The sequence below is a fragment of the Brassica rapa genome, chromosome A04 (genome assembly GCF_000309985.2).
Source record: "Brassica rapa cultivar Chiifu-401-42 chromosome A04, CAAS_Brap_v3.01, whole genome shotgun sequence".
Classification (NCBI taxonomy): Eukaryota; Viridiplantae; Streptophyta; class Magnoliopsida; order Brassicales; family Brassicaceae; genus Brassica; species Brassica rapa.
In genome coordinates, this window is record NC_024798.2 from 18,083,001 (window position 1) to 18,097,199 (window position 14,199).

General features: G+C 37.7%; 5 protein-coding genes and 3 non-coding genes across 8 annotated transcripts; 1 reads left to right on the top strand and 7 right to left on the bottom strand.

Moving 5' to 3' along the window:
* Positions 1 to 1,296: 1,296 nt before the first annotated feature.
* LOC103865448 (auxin-responsive protein SAUR77-like) lies at positions 1,297 to 2,741 on the bottom strand. The gene is made up of 2 exons (XM_009143233.3): positions 2,521 to 2,741; positions 1,297 to 2,415 (listed from the first exon to the last, which is right to left on the bottom strand). Exon 2 carries the CDS (start codon positions 2,413 to 2,415, stop codon positions 2,047 to 2,049), a length of 369 nt encoding a protein of 122 aa, XP_009141481.1. The 5' UTR covers positions 2,521 to 2,741; the 3' UTR covers positions 1,297 to 2,046.
* Positions 2,742 to 3,035: 294 nt separating this feature from the next.
* On the bottom strand, positions 3,036 to 8,819 carry LOC103865449 (protein phosphatase 2C 29). Its single transcript, XM_009143235.3, has 4 exons — positions 4,070 to 8,819; positions 3,875 to 3,988; positions 3,535 to 3,790; positions 3,036 to 3,443 (listed from the first exon to the last, which is right to left on the bottom strand). Exons 1-4 carry the CDS (start codon positions 5,786 to 5,788, stop codon positions 3,316 to 3,318), a joined length of 2,217 nt encoding a protein of 738 aa, XP_009141483.1. The 5' UTR covers positions 5,789 to 8,819; the 3' UTR covers positions 3,036 to 3,315.
* On the bottom strand, positions 8,245 to 8,331 carry LOC117133806. The gene has a single exon (XR_004457850.1). It is a non-coding gene; the product is annotated as a small nucleolar RNA Z101 (small nucleolar RNA).
* On the bottom strand, positions 8,423 to 8,514 carry LOC117133805. Its single transcript, XR_004457849.1, has one exon. It is a non-coding gene; the product is annotated as a small nucleolar RNA Z101 (small nucleolar RNA).
* LOC117133811 lies at positions 8,575 to 8,653 on the bottom strand. The gene has a single exon (XR_004457855.1). It is a non-coding gene; the product is annotated as a small nucleolar RNA snoR14 (small nucleolar RNA).
* A 252-nt stretch (positions 8,820 to 9,071) lies between the features above and the next one.
* LOC103865452 (28 kDa ribonucleoprotein, chloroplastic) lies at positions 9,072 to 10,474 on the top strand. The gene is made up of 4 exons (XM_009143237.3): positions 9,072 to 9,469; positions 9,544 to 9,642; positions 9,728 to 10,027; positions 10,166 to 10,474. The coding sequence occupies exons 1-4, from the start codon at positions 9,110 to 9,112 to the stop codon at positions 10,319 to 10,321; spliced, it is 915 nt and encodes a 304-aa protein (XP_009141485.1). The 5' UTR covers positions 9,072 to 9,109; the 3' UTR covers positions 10,322 to 10,474.
* On the bottom strand, positions 10,300 to 12,663 carry LOC103865450 (RING-H2 finger protein ATL28-like). The gene has a single exon (XM_009143236.3). It carries the CDS (start codon positions 11,472 to 11,474, stop codon positions 10,464 to 10,466), a length of 1,011 nt encoding a protein of 336 aa, XP_009141484.1. The 5' UTR covers positions 11,475 to 12,663; the 3' UTR covers positions 10,300 to 10,463.
* Positions 12,664 to 13,057: 394 nt separating this feature from the next.
* On the bottom strand, positions 13,058 to 13,909 carry LOC103865453. Its single transcript, XM_009143238.3, has 3 exons — positions 13,513 to 13,909; positions 13,393 to 13,437; positions 13,058 to 13,323 (listed from the first exon to the last, which is right to left on the bottom strand). Exons 1-3 carry the CDS (start codon positions 13,784 to 13,786, stop codon positions 13,181 to 13,183), a joined length of 462 nt encoding a protein of 153 aa, XP_009141486.1. The 5' UTR covers positions 13,787 to 13,909; the 3' UTR covers positions 13,058 to 13,180.
* Between the last annotated feature and the right edge of the window lie 290 nt (positions 13,910 to 14,199).

The following is a 14,199-nucleotide window of genomic DNA, read 5'->3' on the forward strand; positions in this document are numbered from 1 at the left end:
AGCATTGTTTTGAAGATGGTTCTTTTTGAAGCAGAAGCGAATATGTTTATCGTCTCTCGTTTAGATGGTGTCAACTATCTGACCTCTTTGACCATAGAGGGTTTCATCCCCTCCCCCCTCCTTTATTGTTTCGAAGAAGAATGTCAATTTGAAGAAATCTTCTTGTTTGACTGCCTTCTTTCGGAGACAACGGTGGTTGAACTAGTGATATCACCTCTATCTTTAAGCTTTTATTTGAGTACTTGTTGTTTAAGCTTTCTCATTTGCTTGTCCAGTGTATTGGTCTATGCTTTGGTTTGTTTGGTTGTAGCCTTATTGTATCCTCCATTGATTAAGTTGAACTCTTTTAAGTTTCAATAAAAGTTGTTTGATCAAAAAAAAAACTTAATAAAGTGCTCATTTGCTGTTATGGTGAACTAAAACAATAGTAGTAAAATAGATGGGTATTTTCACTTTGGTGTTTATATTTCCAAAAAGAATTTATGATTCCAGCCCTTAATATTATAAACCCGAAACAAACTTTGACAATATTATTGATGGTTGTGATTATAAAAGTAACTCTCTTTAATAATTGTTCGAACTAATAATTTAGATAACCTATTTTCTGTATTAAAAAGAAATATACAATTGTTAGATACTTTTTCACAGTGAAATGATCTTGTCCGGACATAAACTTATCGTGGTAGTAAAGCAATAATAGTAATGATCCATATAGCCATGCAAATACAAAATTAGAGATAGATATATACATTTGCTGGTTTTCGATGGGGATAAGATAGTAGTATATTATTTCAAAATAATACTATGATGCAGTTACTTTTTTTGTCAATAATATACCTACATATGAAAGTGTGATATATAAAATGTGGGTAAAGAAGAGACAGCCATAGATTTTTACCAAGTACCACGGATCTCTGCTCCTTCTTCATTGGACGTTGTATATAACAAACTTTTAGAAAATATTTGATAGAACACAATCATTCTATAACAAGCTAATCAAACTTTCTTTATATAAAGTCCATAAAGTTGCAAAAGGTTACTTGCTAACTATAGATCCATATGCATAATAATGATTAGTAAACCATTCTTCAAACCATCACATCCGGATGCTTGACCACTAATATTTCTTTGTTCATTTGAATAATGTAATGCTACTTGTTAATTAACCTTAGATTACATTTGACACACTAGTGCTTATCATTTAACAAAGACTGTATTTCCTTTTATTTCAGCATTTGAGGACTAAACTAAACTGCATAAAATATATCCCATTTGTAATTTTTTTACTAGTTGAAAACTAGTTGGAACAAAACGTATAGAACTTTTAATGTTGAGTCTCTTAAAATGTAACACTAAAGCATATGCTTAATGGATATTTTAAAATTTTTAAAACCAATATCAAAATCTCTCAAAAGTATTTTATAAACTTTAATGTGGTTAAAGATATACATATCATTTAAATAATATAAATTTTAGTTTAAAATTTTAAGAAACTCTACATGAAAGACTCCATGATTAAATTTCAAATAAAACAGTTTTTTTTTACTAAAAAGAGAACAGTTTTGTTGGTTCATCGTTTATCTAATTTCAAACTAATACTGGGGCAGCTTTAAAGATCAACGTGTGTAGCAAATATTCAAAGGACCTTCTCGTTATACAGCAAACAATTAATATAGCCGTCTAGTGCTCGCAAAAAATTTTCCGTTTAAACAAATCAAACCATGCAATCCGATCCAAGATTAACAGCAAACTATAATCTCTCTTTAACAGCAAACTAATCTCCCCCGGTATCTATCGAAAAACAAATACCAAGTAAACAAGAGGTATTTCTTACATTTAACATACATCTAAAAACTGAACCAAACCAAAATAGTATAAGGTCATGTAATGTAGATTCATTACTTCTTTAAAAAGACCAATTAATAGTACAAGCTGTTTTGGACCTTTGGTAAGTTGGTATCAGTACTAGATCTTACCATCACAAAATACACGTGTTAATGCGAAGAAACAACACTTTATTATTCCACGTTAGATCAATTTCTTTCTCTAGCAATCTTGAGAATAGAACTCAATGATCTCGACGACATCCATATCCGAAAATGTAGATGCATCGTTACGAAGAAGCCACAACAAGTGCTCGAACAAGATCGAGTCGATATGATCAAGCCATACAACACTCCCAGTCCGGTTAAACCGGGTCTTGGTACGATCCTTAACCGAACCAATCAAGATTCTAAACGGCGCCTCTTCGAGTACGTACGGTTCGACCATGAACTCCTTCTTCTCTTTCCCTACCACCACCCTTACGACCGAATCCTCCATATCTTCGTCTGTCAGATTCCGGTACGCAAACCGCCGCGAATCAGTTGAAGATAGACGACGGAGTTTCATTACAGGAGAAATCAAGCAACCCATCTGAGAGATATTTCAGAGTTTACAATTACAAGATAAGAACAGAGTTTATAAAAGAATATCAACACACATATGCATGGTTCGGTTTTATTTATAAAGAAACCTTACAGAGACTGGACGGTAACCGTCAGTTACGTGGCGAACTATGTTTGGTTGGTATTGTTTCGATGTTATATGTCAAGAGTTCGACGGCCAACCCACAGACTAACTTTCTTTCTCCATCTATATGTTTCTAGGAAGAAAACGATGTTACTCGCATATATGATAATTTTGTAGCCAAGTACCAAGAAAAGAAGAAAAAAAATGAATACTTTTTGGTTAGCCCAAATATGTGTAGTGGGCCTTTCACATTACCACTGATATGTAACCGTGTGTTGGCTTTGAGAACGATAAAGTTTTGATATACTGTTGATTTGCCCACATTACCACTGATTTAGATCTTTGAAAGGCCCACTACACATATTTGGGACCGTGGATGAGCATAGAGTTGCAGGCTCCAGTTCCACAATGAAAATGTTTTTTTTTTACAACAGCAGAATGAAAATGTTCTATGTACAATACTAGGATTTTTAATATTTATATAATTTTATGTATAAATTTCTGATGGAAAAAGAGCCACAAAAAGAAGAAAAAAAATTATATAAGATTTTTTCTTAATTTTTTTTCCCAGGAGGAAAATGTTCTATGTATTACTACTCCTTTTGGTCCCCACCCTTCTCTATGCCAATCTCTACCCTATTCTCAAACAAAGAAACAAAAGTACCCTCCTAATCTGACAAAAGAACATTCCTATAGAAACATAAGGAAACAAAAAGCAGACCAAATTTAAACAAAGTTTTTGCCACCTTTCTTTTTGTTGTATTTTGAGTTTCTCTGTTGTCCCAACTTGTAGTTTATATGGTCTCAAAGATACTTCCCTGATGACTTCCAGATCCTACTTCCTCCAAGTGCTATCACTAATACAGTGCAATCGTCATGATACTTTCTCCTATCTCCTTGCGGTATATCCAGTAGCTCATGAAACCCCATTCCTAACAATCATAATCAATAATCATTAATCACCAAACTCAAAACCTATTACTATCAATTAATTATAAAAGGAGAAATATATTTTATATTTACCAGCCTTCTTGGCTGCACGGACTAGAAGTTCCTGTATAACATGCTGAGCAGGATCTCCATCTGGAAACTTCTCCATAGCAAGAGAAACAACTTCCTCATTGCTCAGGTATTGATACAAACCATCAGATGACAGAACCATAAACTGATCACTCTCTGTTAGCCTGTAGTGACGTAGAGACGGTGTGCATGATATGTACGGATCCGTCCCAATGTACTCATTCCGAAACATTTCCAGTAATGAATCATTCAATTTAGGCTGCAAAATCAAACTTCCTTTGTAAGAATTACTGAATATTTTTTTTTTTTTGGAGAATTCAAGAGTGTGAATGTTTTGTCTAACCTGCTTCAAAAACCCTGCTCCAAACGCTCTAGTCACCTTAAGCCGACCTTTCACTCTGTCGTTCACTATGCATTGGTTGTCATCAGGGTGTTCGTTTTTTATTCTTGTTACTTCCTGAGTTCATCAATGTAATTTATCACATGACATGAATATCGCAAATCAACGCAACAAAAAGATGGTCAATTCGCTACTTACATCTTCGATGCTCGTGCTGTGATCTGTTGTCAGCTGCAACGCAACCAGTTTCATGTGCTGCGAAGGTGTTTCAATGTTCACTGTAGTATCTTCATCACCCACAACTGAACTCTCTTTGTTTCCACCATCCCTGTCCAAATCATCACATCTATCATCAACTCTTCCTGTCTCAACACTCACACCCGTTTCTTGAACCTGATACTGCGCAACAAGAGCCCTACTATCCCCTATATTCATCACATACACATCATCGTCCCTCATCAGCGCAACCAGCAAGCAAGAACCCATCAACGCAAGCTCAGGGTTCGTTTCCAGAACCTTCTCGGTCATCTCCAAGAAAGCTTGCTCGGTGGCTTCAAGACCATTCGACATCGCCTTCAGAACCAACTCGTGATCAACCGCACCCGCCTTACGTCTCTCCTTCCTCTTCTCAACCGGTTCTTCCACTCTAACGTTACCTACTACATCCTCCGTTTCATTACCCTCCACACCAAGCTTCCATGGGAACAACAACTTCCTCCCTGAAACGCCCTGCTTAGACAAACCATGCTTCAGTTTCGACAATAGCAACCATCTCTTACTTCCTACAGACACAGCATTGTCCTCCACTGAGAATGCAAACCTGTCGGAGCCTGAAAGATCCAACGCGTCTTCCGCTTGTGCCTCTGCGAGAAGCTCATGCAGCTTTTTCCTCATCTTAACTTCTACCACTTCTTCCTTGTCTCTCGCCGGACAGCTGGAACTTGCTTCTAACTCTACTTCTTCCTCCAGTTCCCAGAATAAACCTTGTAACTCACTATGAACCGCACGGTAGAGGTTAGCCATCAGAAACTCCGGCGCGTCGGGTCCGTTGAAACCGTCGTAGATTCCGGCGAAGAGCCATCCTTGCTTCTCGAAGACAGCTAACTGCACCCTGTCCTCACCTGCTTTCCCCAACGCCCACTGTAAATCGTTCTCCTCTCCGGTTGATTCCGCCGTAACGCCGCCGCCGTCGGGTGGTTTCACGGTGTTCTCCCTTTTAGCACCGCCGACGAAGTTCGACACCGGAAGAACCCACGGCCGCTGCTTCGTGTGCCACGAAAGACTCTTCTTCCTTTTCCGTCTCTTCTTGCCGCCGCCGAGCGGCGCCGAGAAATGCGCGGCGGCGGAGTCGGATCTCGAAGCCTCCTCTCCGGGAAGGTCCAATGGGCCTGAACTCGCGCCTCTCTCTATCGGCCCAGACATGAAGAGGCCGGTTCGTTCCTCCACGTGACCACCTAACGGCACGGTCTGAAGCGGGAGAGCGCTAAACGACGACGTTCCTTCGAAGCCGTTAGCGTTCACGACGCTGCTCCTCACGCCTCCGCCGAAAGTGTTGGCAGTGGCATCATCGTAAATATCTTCGAGCTGAAAGACGGTTTTGGAGTTCGAGGTGTTGGCGCTTACCGAGGCCCCGGAGATGGCTCTGAACCCGGTTTGGAGCTGGTCGGATGATCCGGGGCCCCGGATCCGACCCGGAGATAACCGGAACGAACCGGGAGGAGAGACGAAGCGATCGGAAGGGAAGGGGGATAGGAAGCGGTTAGAAGACGGGACGTAGCAGTAAGAGTGGCCTAGAGTCTCATCCAACGGCTCAGAGTTGATCTGATCGGAGTGAGTTGGATTCTGTGTGTGACGCTGCGATGAGTGATGGTGGCCTTGATTGAAGCAAGGTAAGGCGGAGGAGAAGCTACTTCCCATCACATTTGATTACTCCACACTTTTTTTTTCAAATTGTCAAGGAAAAAAAAAAGACAACAAAAGTTTTCTCGGTGATTTTGAATTTGCGAGACAGAGAGAGAGAGAGAGAGTTATGTCTTTTTCTTTCTGATTTAAATATGTTTTTTCCTTTTAAAGCTGAGACGACTTTAGTAGTTTTGAATTAGCGGAAACATTTGACTCTTTTTCGCTTTTTTTTGTTGGAGCGTTTACGTAAATACCACCAACAGTCTCTCTTTATTACAAAAATAAACCTTGTAATATTCTTTACTCTTTTGAACATAAAATTTTGACCAGAATATTTAGTAAAAAAGAAAAAAAAAATCTATTTGTTCGAATATCATTATAACAAGTTAGTGATATTCGAACATAGAAATACAAAACGCATGTAACACACACAATAGTACAATTGTGCTTCTAGACTTTATTTGATTGTTTCCAAAAAAAAATTTGTCACTAGACTTTATTTTATATAAATCGTAATTTCAGATTATAAATTATTTGACTTTATAATCAACTTGCTATAATCGTTTGCTAAAAATAAATAAATAATAAACTTGCTATAATTAGAGTAACTAGATATGCTCACGCTATTCTTTTCTTTAGTTCAGAAGACGTCAGGTTATAAAGTACTGAACTGATAATTTCTTGGAGCTTTAGATATTACAGTATATAGTTTTACAGAAGTAAAAACTCATCTGAAGAAAAGAATCTCCTTTGGAAATACTATTCGTTACTTTTATATTGGGTCATGGAGAAAAAGAAAAGGCGAAGGTGTCAAAATGGGGAGATCGAGGCTCGGGTTTAAAGGATTCTTGTGTAAGAAAACCTTTTATATTGTTTGTCATTTGCTTTGTTAGCGCTCATCGGTCTCTGGGACAATGAGAATTCGCATTTAAACCATGATAAAGCTACTACGTACTTATTTTAAAAATAATTATGATGGATATCACATTGCACGAAAAATGGCATGTTTTCATACGAAAAAATAGTTCCGTGTATTCATGTCATGTCAGTCTATGCTTTTCTTAATGAAATGTCTGCTACTTGATTAGATGAAAGGTAAGTAATAATGGTGACTTAATTACGATTAAGAAACGTAAGGTCCACGGAGGACAGGATCAAAGAACAATAGTCAGCGAGGTGTTGACAAGTGGATCCCACCTCGTAGACTCCTTCGCTGGAACGATGTCATACTTGTCGGATTCCCTTTCCCGCTAAGACTTCTTGTCTTGTTCCCCTTTCATTTAAAATTATTATTTTTATAGAACTTGTTAATCAAGATTTTCAGACTGTTTCAGTTTAGGTTACAGATATTCAAATTTATCCATTATTCAGGATACTACTAATTTTGAAATAATTAAATCCTAGTTTTGCTAATGTGTTAAACTCTTCAAACGTCTATATATAATTCACGGATGAACAATTTTAATGTACTGTATAAATTATTTGTAGATAACCGATACGTTTGACTTTTCCAAAAACGTTACGTGCCGTCAAGAATTGGCAAAGTCGCTACTCCAACTACCACTCACTATTCATAAGTCACAGCCAAGAAAACCCTTTACAAATGTGTATCATACAGGAAAATGCAATTCTAGGTTATATTTTTCTTCACAATATCTAGAAAAGCAAAATTATTTGAATTTAAATCGGAACCGCGTTTTACTTTAGATGTATAATTTAAAGAACATGACTTTTTGTGTAATATTTAATAATTTAATCCTAATTCCATACTTCGCATATTTTTTTGAGTATATTTGTAGATTTGTGAGGCAGGGACATTGTCAAATTTGAAACGCGTCAGCTACCCACTGAACCACTAGAGAAACAGATTTAGTTAGAGAATTTATTCACACCTAAGGGTCATCAAGTTTGATGGGACCAAAGTTGACTTAAAACTTAATTTCACACACGTAATAATAATATGACAAGAAGTATATAGTTCCATACTTATTTTAAAAATATATAAATGTAATATCAATCAACATTCTTGTACAACACTGACCACGTATCATGGAATTTAAAAGATTAGATCTCATGTAAAGCAGTAGGCAATTTGGTCTCAAGTACTGTCGTGCTTGTGTGTCGTGTCTCAATTCGATGGGACAAGAAACCCTGATCTTTTCTTTTGGTTGATGTCAATCTTAAAAAGCAATCCTTGTATCTGGCCTGCTCGTATGTCCCGGTCTTTACGTTCGGTGAGTTCAAGAGATACCAGCACATTTACGCGAAGCCTAGGGTCACCAAGCAAATACCCTACCCACGATAACAAACTGTCACCATTGGATCGAGGTAGAACAGCTTACTATGATAATCATTACTACGTTTGATTTTGGAGCTTACTGTAAGCTTACACGTTAGAAATCCACTTGAGTCGATTAAAATATTATTTTCTTGATAATGAAACAAAATTATTTAAGTATAAGAAGTGAACTTCTGGGCATCAGTTTCTCATTGAAAATAGCATCAAGAAGATTCAGACGCAAATTACCCATGAAATATGATTTCATCATTTGCCCAGCTAGATTGAGTGAACTGTTAACATAAATCATTATTAAAATCAACAATTATAAATTAGAATCTACTCAAGAATTTAAAGTACAAAACTCTGAATCTGAGAATCAGTTCTCCAAGGTGAATAAACATCAATATAATATCAGTCGCAAATTACCCATTTGTTTTATGAGATTCATCATCTTCCCAGATTCAACTATTTTAGATAAACAAAAAAAAAAGTCTAATTCAGGAAAATATAAAAGGCTGAGTCGATCAGAACCTGTCGAGATATCACAATAACATCACATAATGTTTCAGGGACTAGTGAATTTTCTATCGTCACCTCGACTCAAACCAAACAAAAAAGAACTCTTATTTTTTCTACCGAAGAAGAAAAAAGGATTTGGACAAAAGCTCCTAACTTCGTGTAGGCGCAAATAAAGAACATGTCTATTACACAATTAAAAGTTAACAATTTATGACACGAAACACAATCTGCTATTGACTTTCGAAGTTGGTTGTGTTATATATACGAATCAGTTGAGACGGAATTAAAAGAAGACGCCCTAATTATTTGGGCTTTTATTGGGCCTTTCAAATGCTTAGATCTATATAAGTAATGGGCTTCTTTGTAAATTTTGAGTATACACTGTCTTTGTTCTTATAGACTTCGATAACCAAACCGGCCATATCCATTCGGAAACCGAAATTTGGTACAAAGAAAAAAACCAAACCGGTACAGAAGAAAAAAACTATCCTTTTGTTTCGGTCTAATCCACTCCTTTTGTGCTGCAGAAGTTAACAATGGCGGTTCTCGAAGCTGCTCTCTCCATCCTCTCCTTCTCTTCTTCTTCATCCTCAAAACCTCATCTCTTCTCCAGGCAAACTAAACCCACCTCCTTAAATATTCAAATTCCAAGTAACCTCACTTCCGTCTTCCCTCTCACTTTCAGTACTCCTCTTCGCGCCGGCTGGGATAATAACTCTCGGCGACTCGTCTCCGTATGCTCTTCCGTCACGGAGGAAGAAGCATCACCTCCCACCGAAGAAACCCAGAAGGAGAATCTCAAAAGGAAGCTTTTTGTATTCAATCTCCCTTGGTCCATGAGTGTCAACGACATTTCTCAGCTCTTCGGACAATGCGGGACTGTCTCCAGCGTCGAGGTTCTTTGTTTCTATCTCTTAAACTCGTACAAAGTTCTGTTCTTGTTTATTAAAGTTTGAAACTTTATTATCAGATCATAAAGCAAAAAGATGGGAAGAACAGAGGATTCGCTTTCGTGACAATGTCTTCTGGAGAAGAAGCTCAATCCGCTGTTGACAAGTTCGATTCTTTCGTAAGTTATATATCAAATGTTCTCTTCTGTCTTGTCTTGTCTTGGCTTGTGTGTTCTTTTGATTATATGTTACTTTGTTTATCAGCAAGTCTCAGGGAGGATCATAAGGGTAAGCTTTGCAAAAAGATTCAAGAAACCTACCGTGAAACCTCCTAACGCTCTTCCTCCTTCTACTCAAGAAACTCGTCACAAACTCTACGTGTCTAACCTCGCTTGGAAAGCGAGATCAACCCATCTCCGTGAGTTCTTCACTGCTGCAGACTTCAACCTTGTTTCAGCTCGTGTTGTTTTCGCAGACCCTGGAGGTAGAGCTTCTGGCTATGGCTTTGTCTCGTTCCCTACTAGAGAAGAAGCTGAGGCTGCAATCTCTAAAATGGACGGGAAGGTATAAAGTTTGCTATATTTATCTTTAAGCAATGTTACAAGAAATCGTTAGGCAGTACTTAGGACGATTTTCTTAAAGTCTAGACCGATCTTTTTTATAAGTATATTGAGAGTTCATTACTGTTTTGTTTGCCTGTAGGAGCTAATGGGCAGACCTATCAGTCTAAAGTTTAGTTTGAGAAGCGCGGGTGAATCTGAAGATAGCAACACAATAGAAGATAACAATACTTCTGAAGAGGAACCTGAAGATGGTGATGACACAATAGAAGCCTCTGAAGAAAAACCTGTGGAGTGATGACTCTTATTCTTTCTCAGTTTATTCTTCACTACACATCTTTATTACAAGTTTTGAATATCTACTGCTATCAAGAACACACAAAAAAATAGAATTTATTCGCATACTAGACTTCAAATAATGCTAATGTAATGATAAATAATCACCAAGCCATACCGTATCCTGTAGCTTCGTCATACCTAGTAAGTTCATCAAACGAGGCACAGCTTCCTGTTTGGTAATGTCTTCCTTTGATCTTCATAGTGACATCCCTCGTCTTACCCATGAACTGCCCTGTAGAATATGACCTCGAAAATCGCCAAGCCGAGGCTTCCATAAGCCTTTTGCTTGGGCTAGTTGTAGGATTGTTTTCTTCAAACATGACACTGCTTCCTGTTTGGTAATGTTTTCCTTTGGTCTTATCCATTGTCTTAACCATGAAATGTCCAGTAGAATGTGACCTCGAAAATCGCCAAGCCGATGCTTCCATAAGCCTTTTGCTTGAACTAGTGGTAGGATAATTTTCTTTGAATTGGTAATGTTCTCTTTTGGTCTTAACCATAAAACGACCTGTAGAATGTGACCTAGAGAATGGCCAAGCCGAGACGGCTTCAGGGAACCTTTTGCTTGAACTAGTGGAAGGAGGATTCACTTCTTCATAGTTTAAGTCTTGAATAGTAATTGTAACCGTGTTGTGCAAAGACTCATGGCTTCCAGAACCAACCACTCCGGGGTCTAACTCACACCGGCAAACAGGGCAAGTCTTGTGTGACTCAAACCAAGAATCAATGCAAGTTGAATGAAACCCATGACGACACACTGTTATTAGCCTAACGGTGTCTTCATCTGAAAACTCTGCCAAGCAGATAGCACATTCAGTACACTGGTTTCTCATTGTTGCGGATGAATAGAGGATTACGGGAAAGGACTTGATGATAAATGGGTCGAGCCCTGTGTTTTCAGGGGGAGTGTTGACGTGGATTAGGTCACCGTAGGGTGTTCTCTGAAGGGTCCAAGCTGAGGACAAACGGTTCAGAAGACATCTCCAGAAGAAGAGGACGAAGAATCCGGCGATAATGATAAAGAGAAGACTGCCGGTTAAGATTACTGTGATGGGCATGGTGATTGTAGGGAAGACATCAGGATCTGGTATTGTTGTTGTTGTTGAAGCCATTTGAGGATTGGTACGGCCGGATATGAAAACACTCCGGCTGTAACTAGTTTTGTTTAATTGATTGGGAATGAAGAAAGGTTTTGTTCTGAGAATTGCTTGTGGTGAAAGAAACTGTTGTAATAACTAACAAGTGAGTAGAGAGAAGTGAGGAGAAGGAAGTGGCTATGTTAAATATATATCAGTGGCTTTGCTTAGCAATTTGAGCGAGTCTTATGTGACAGTTTAAAACCAAAAGTTAGTGTCTTAATAAATATGTTTAAATGTTAAAAATAGGACAAGAATATTTTCAAGTTTGTTGTTGTTGTTGCTTATGTTATTTTTTTTGATACATGTCATGTATCTTGTGGATTCCTTAGCTTTTTTTGTTTGCATTAGATTGTTCTTGTTAATGTCCAGGTCCATCTTTTTCTTTTTACTTTCCTATTTGCTTTGATAAGTTTGATTTTATATCAATGAGGCTTTGTTATTTGCTTACTTTAAGTGTATCAAGATATTTCAAACAATCTTTGGTTAGTAGCTTTGTCAGTAACTTAGACACATTGTAAGTTGTTATATATTCACTAAAAAGGTAAAAACATTGTCAGCAACATAGACACATATTAACTGAAAATATCTCAGACTTTACAAAATTCAATACAAACCATAAGTTGAATACGTCTTTCTGAGCATGTGAATAACAAATGCCATTGGTACTAGCCTGAAACTAACTTCACAAGGAATCTTTTAGAAGTTAGTCAAAACAAATGTCAGTGTCATTTGCATCAAATTGATGGGATATCCTAAATAAATTAATCACAAATTATGCTTAGATATCTCTAAGAAAGCGAATCCTATGACAAAAGTAGACACTATTTGCAGACTTAGGGTTTAAGACTATTAATCCCACTTTAGAAAAACAACAAATAATAAGAGGTAACTGCGCCACCAAGATATATAAAAAGTAAAAATGTAATCAACTGAATGAGCCAGTGATGTATTGGCACGTATGCAGGGAGAGCGTCACGGACCACGGTGTTGATGGTGGGCTAAAGTGGGACAGTGGTCACTATGACAGACCCCGTGGCATCACTTATTTTTCTTTTTGTCACTAAATGACCTTCTCTTTTAATCTGATCAATTTATCAAGTGGACCCTTATATAATTGGCATTAAGTTATGGCTTCGACACCTGCACTTTTTTTGGGTTTTAGTTCATCAATAATTTGATTGATTTTGGATATTACATTGAAACCGATGATTGTAAGTTTTAACTACACAACTAAAAATTTCTGGACTGAACGATCTCTCTTTTATACTTCTTATTTCATGGAATTAATTGATATAACTAGAAATTTATATCATATGCTATAACACTTTTCAGTGAAAAGTAAATGAATTAAGAGTGAATTAAACTATTGTTGTGCAGAGGAGACTGGTGGTGGCTCTAACTCCGAGTAGTAATAAAAAAACTCAGCACGAGGCTGTGTAACGGTCCAAAAATCCAGCTGGATAACATAACTACTCCTAGGCGCACTCTAACCCACTCTAGTTCACTCAACTCTAACCTACGCCTCAGCGCAATCTAGCACGACGTTTACTCCAAACAACCGGCGATGCGATTTCGATTTTTTTTAAATATCAATTAGTTATAACAGAAACGCGAATCGCGATTTTTTGAGTTTCAATGAACAAAAACCACAAGAAAACTGTAGAAGACGATGAAAAAAGCTAGAAGTCAGCAGTTTTCCGGTGAGAGGTTCGGCGGCGGGGAAGCGATTCCGTCTCTCTCAACTTCCTTATGCTACTCCGGATAGCCACCGAAGCGTCGGTACCGATCATCAACCCAGAGATTTCGCCATCCTCGTCGGATTCTAATCGAGGAAAACAACAATCAATCAGAAATCGAAACTCAAGTGAATCGAATAATCTGCATTGTATACCTAGACGCTTCGATGAACGCATGAATCCGTTAAACTGAGCCAAATCTGAGAAAACAATTTCAAAACCCGATCAGAAAATTGATGAAGATTCGTTCGGGATTTGGATCGGAGTAAGGGAACCTGATTGCGAGGGAGCGTGAGAAGAGAGGTAGAGGATGACGAAGCAGATTAGAGTGAGGACGGGGATGAAGTGGACGAGGTTCTCGCGTTTCTGATGAGGCGACGATAACCGTCTGAGCTTAACGTCCTTGAGGTCGTGATCGTCGTAATCTGCGGCGGACGATGACGACGAAGAAGGGGGAGGAGGAGAGGAGAGTGATTCTTTCCGCTTGGAGTCATTGATATCGTAGCTTTGGAGCTTCGAAGCTGATGCGTCTATGGATAGCCTCTGCATCGCCGACGGAGAGAGAAAGAGAACTTGGCAGAGGTTATTGGTGATGGAGTGAGTAATACGAATAAATAAATATGCATAATAACTATCGTATTAAATTGGATATAAATTACTGAGATTATATTTCTTTCTAAATTCTAATTTTGTTCTAAAAAAGAGTATTTATTTTTTAAATTCTAATTTGTCGTATCGGCTCCTCATTTACTTTTAAATTCTAATAAATTTTTTAAAAAGATATATGACCAATGGTGTGTAAATATTTTAATATTTAAAAATTAATAACTTAAACCGGTATCTTGGGTATGAGCTATTTATCCAACCAACTCATTTAATTTATTGTGATGCATATTAAACGGAAAATCTTAATTATCTGTTATCAGAATATTTTGGATGATTCAAACAGAACCGGGTAGGGA

Bases quoted from the DNA above. Each gene is read 5' to 3' on its own strand.
- LOC103865450 (XM_009143236.3), bottom strand. From the start codon at position 11,474: ATGGCTTCAACAACAACAACAATACCAGATCCTGATGTCTTCCCTACA.
- LOC103865449 (XM_009143235.3), bottom strand. From the start codon at position 5,788: ATGGGAAGTAGCTTCTCCTCCGCCTTACCTTGCTTCAATCAAGGCCAC. The intron at 3,989-4,069 runs GTAAGTAGCGAA...TGATGAACTCAG, and splicing joins ACAGCACGAGCATCGAAGAT to GAAGTAACAAGAATAAAAAA. The intron at 3,444-3,534 runs GTAAATATAAAA...TATGATTGTTAG, and splicing joins CCGTGCAGCCAAGAAGGCTG to GAATGGGGTTTCATGAGCTA.
- LOC103865453 (XM_009143238.3), bottom strand. From the start codon at position 13,786: ATGCAGAGGCTATCCATAGACGCATCAGCTTCGAAGCTCCAAAGCTAC. The intron at 13,438-13,512 runs GTTCCCTTACTC...TTGTTTTCTCAG, and splicing joins TCACGCTCCCTCGCAATCAG to ATTTGGCTCAGTTTAACGGA. The intron at 13,324-13,392 runs GTATACAATGCA...TTCCTCGATTAG, and splicing joins GCGTTCATCGAAGCGTCTAG to AATCCGACGAGGATGGCGAA.
- LOC103865448 (XM_009143233.3), bottom strand. From the start codon at position 2,415: ATGGGTTGCTTGATTTCTCCTGTAATGAAACTCCGTCGTCTATCTTCA.
- LOC103865452 (XM_009143237.3), top strand. From the start codon at position 9,110: ATGGCGGTTCTCGAAGCTGCTCTCTCCATCCTCTCCTTCTCTTCTTCT. The intron at 9,470-9,543 runs GTTCTTTGTTTC...CTTTATTATCAG, and splicing joins GGACTGTCTCCAGCGTCGAG to ATCATAAAGCAAAAAGATGG. The intron at 9,643-9,727 runs GTAAGTTATATA...TTTGTTTATCAG, and splicing joins TTGACAAGTTCGATTCTTTC to CAAGTCTCAGGGAGGATCAT.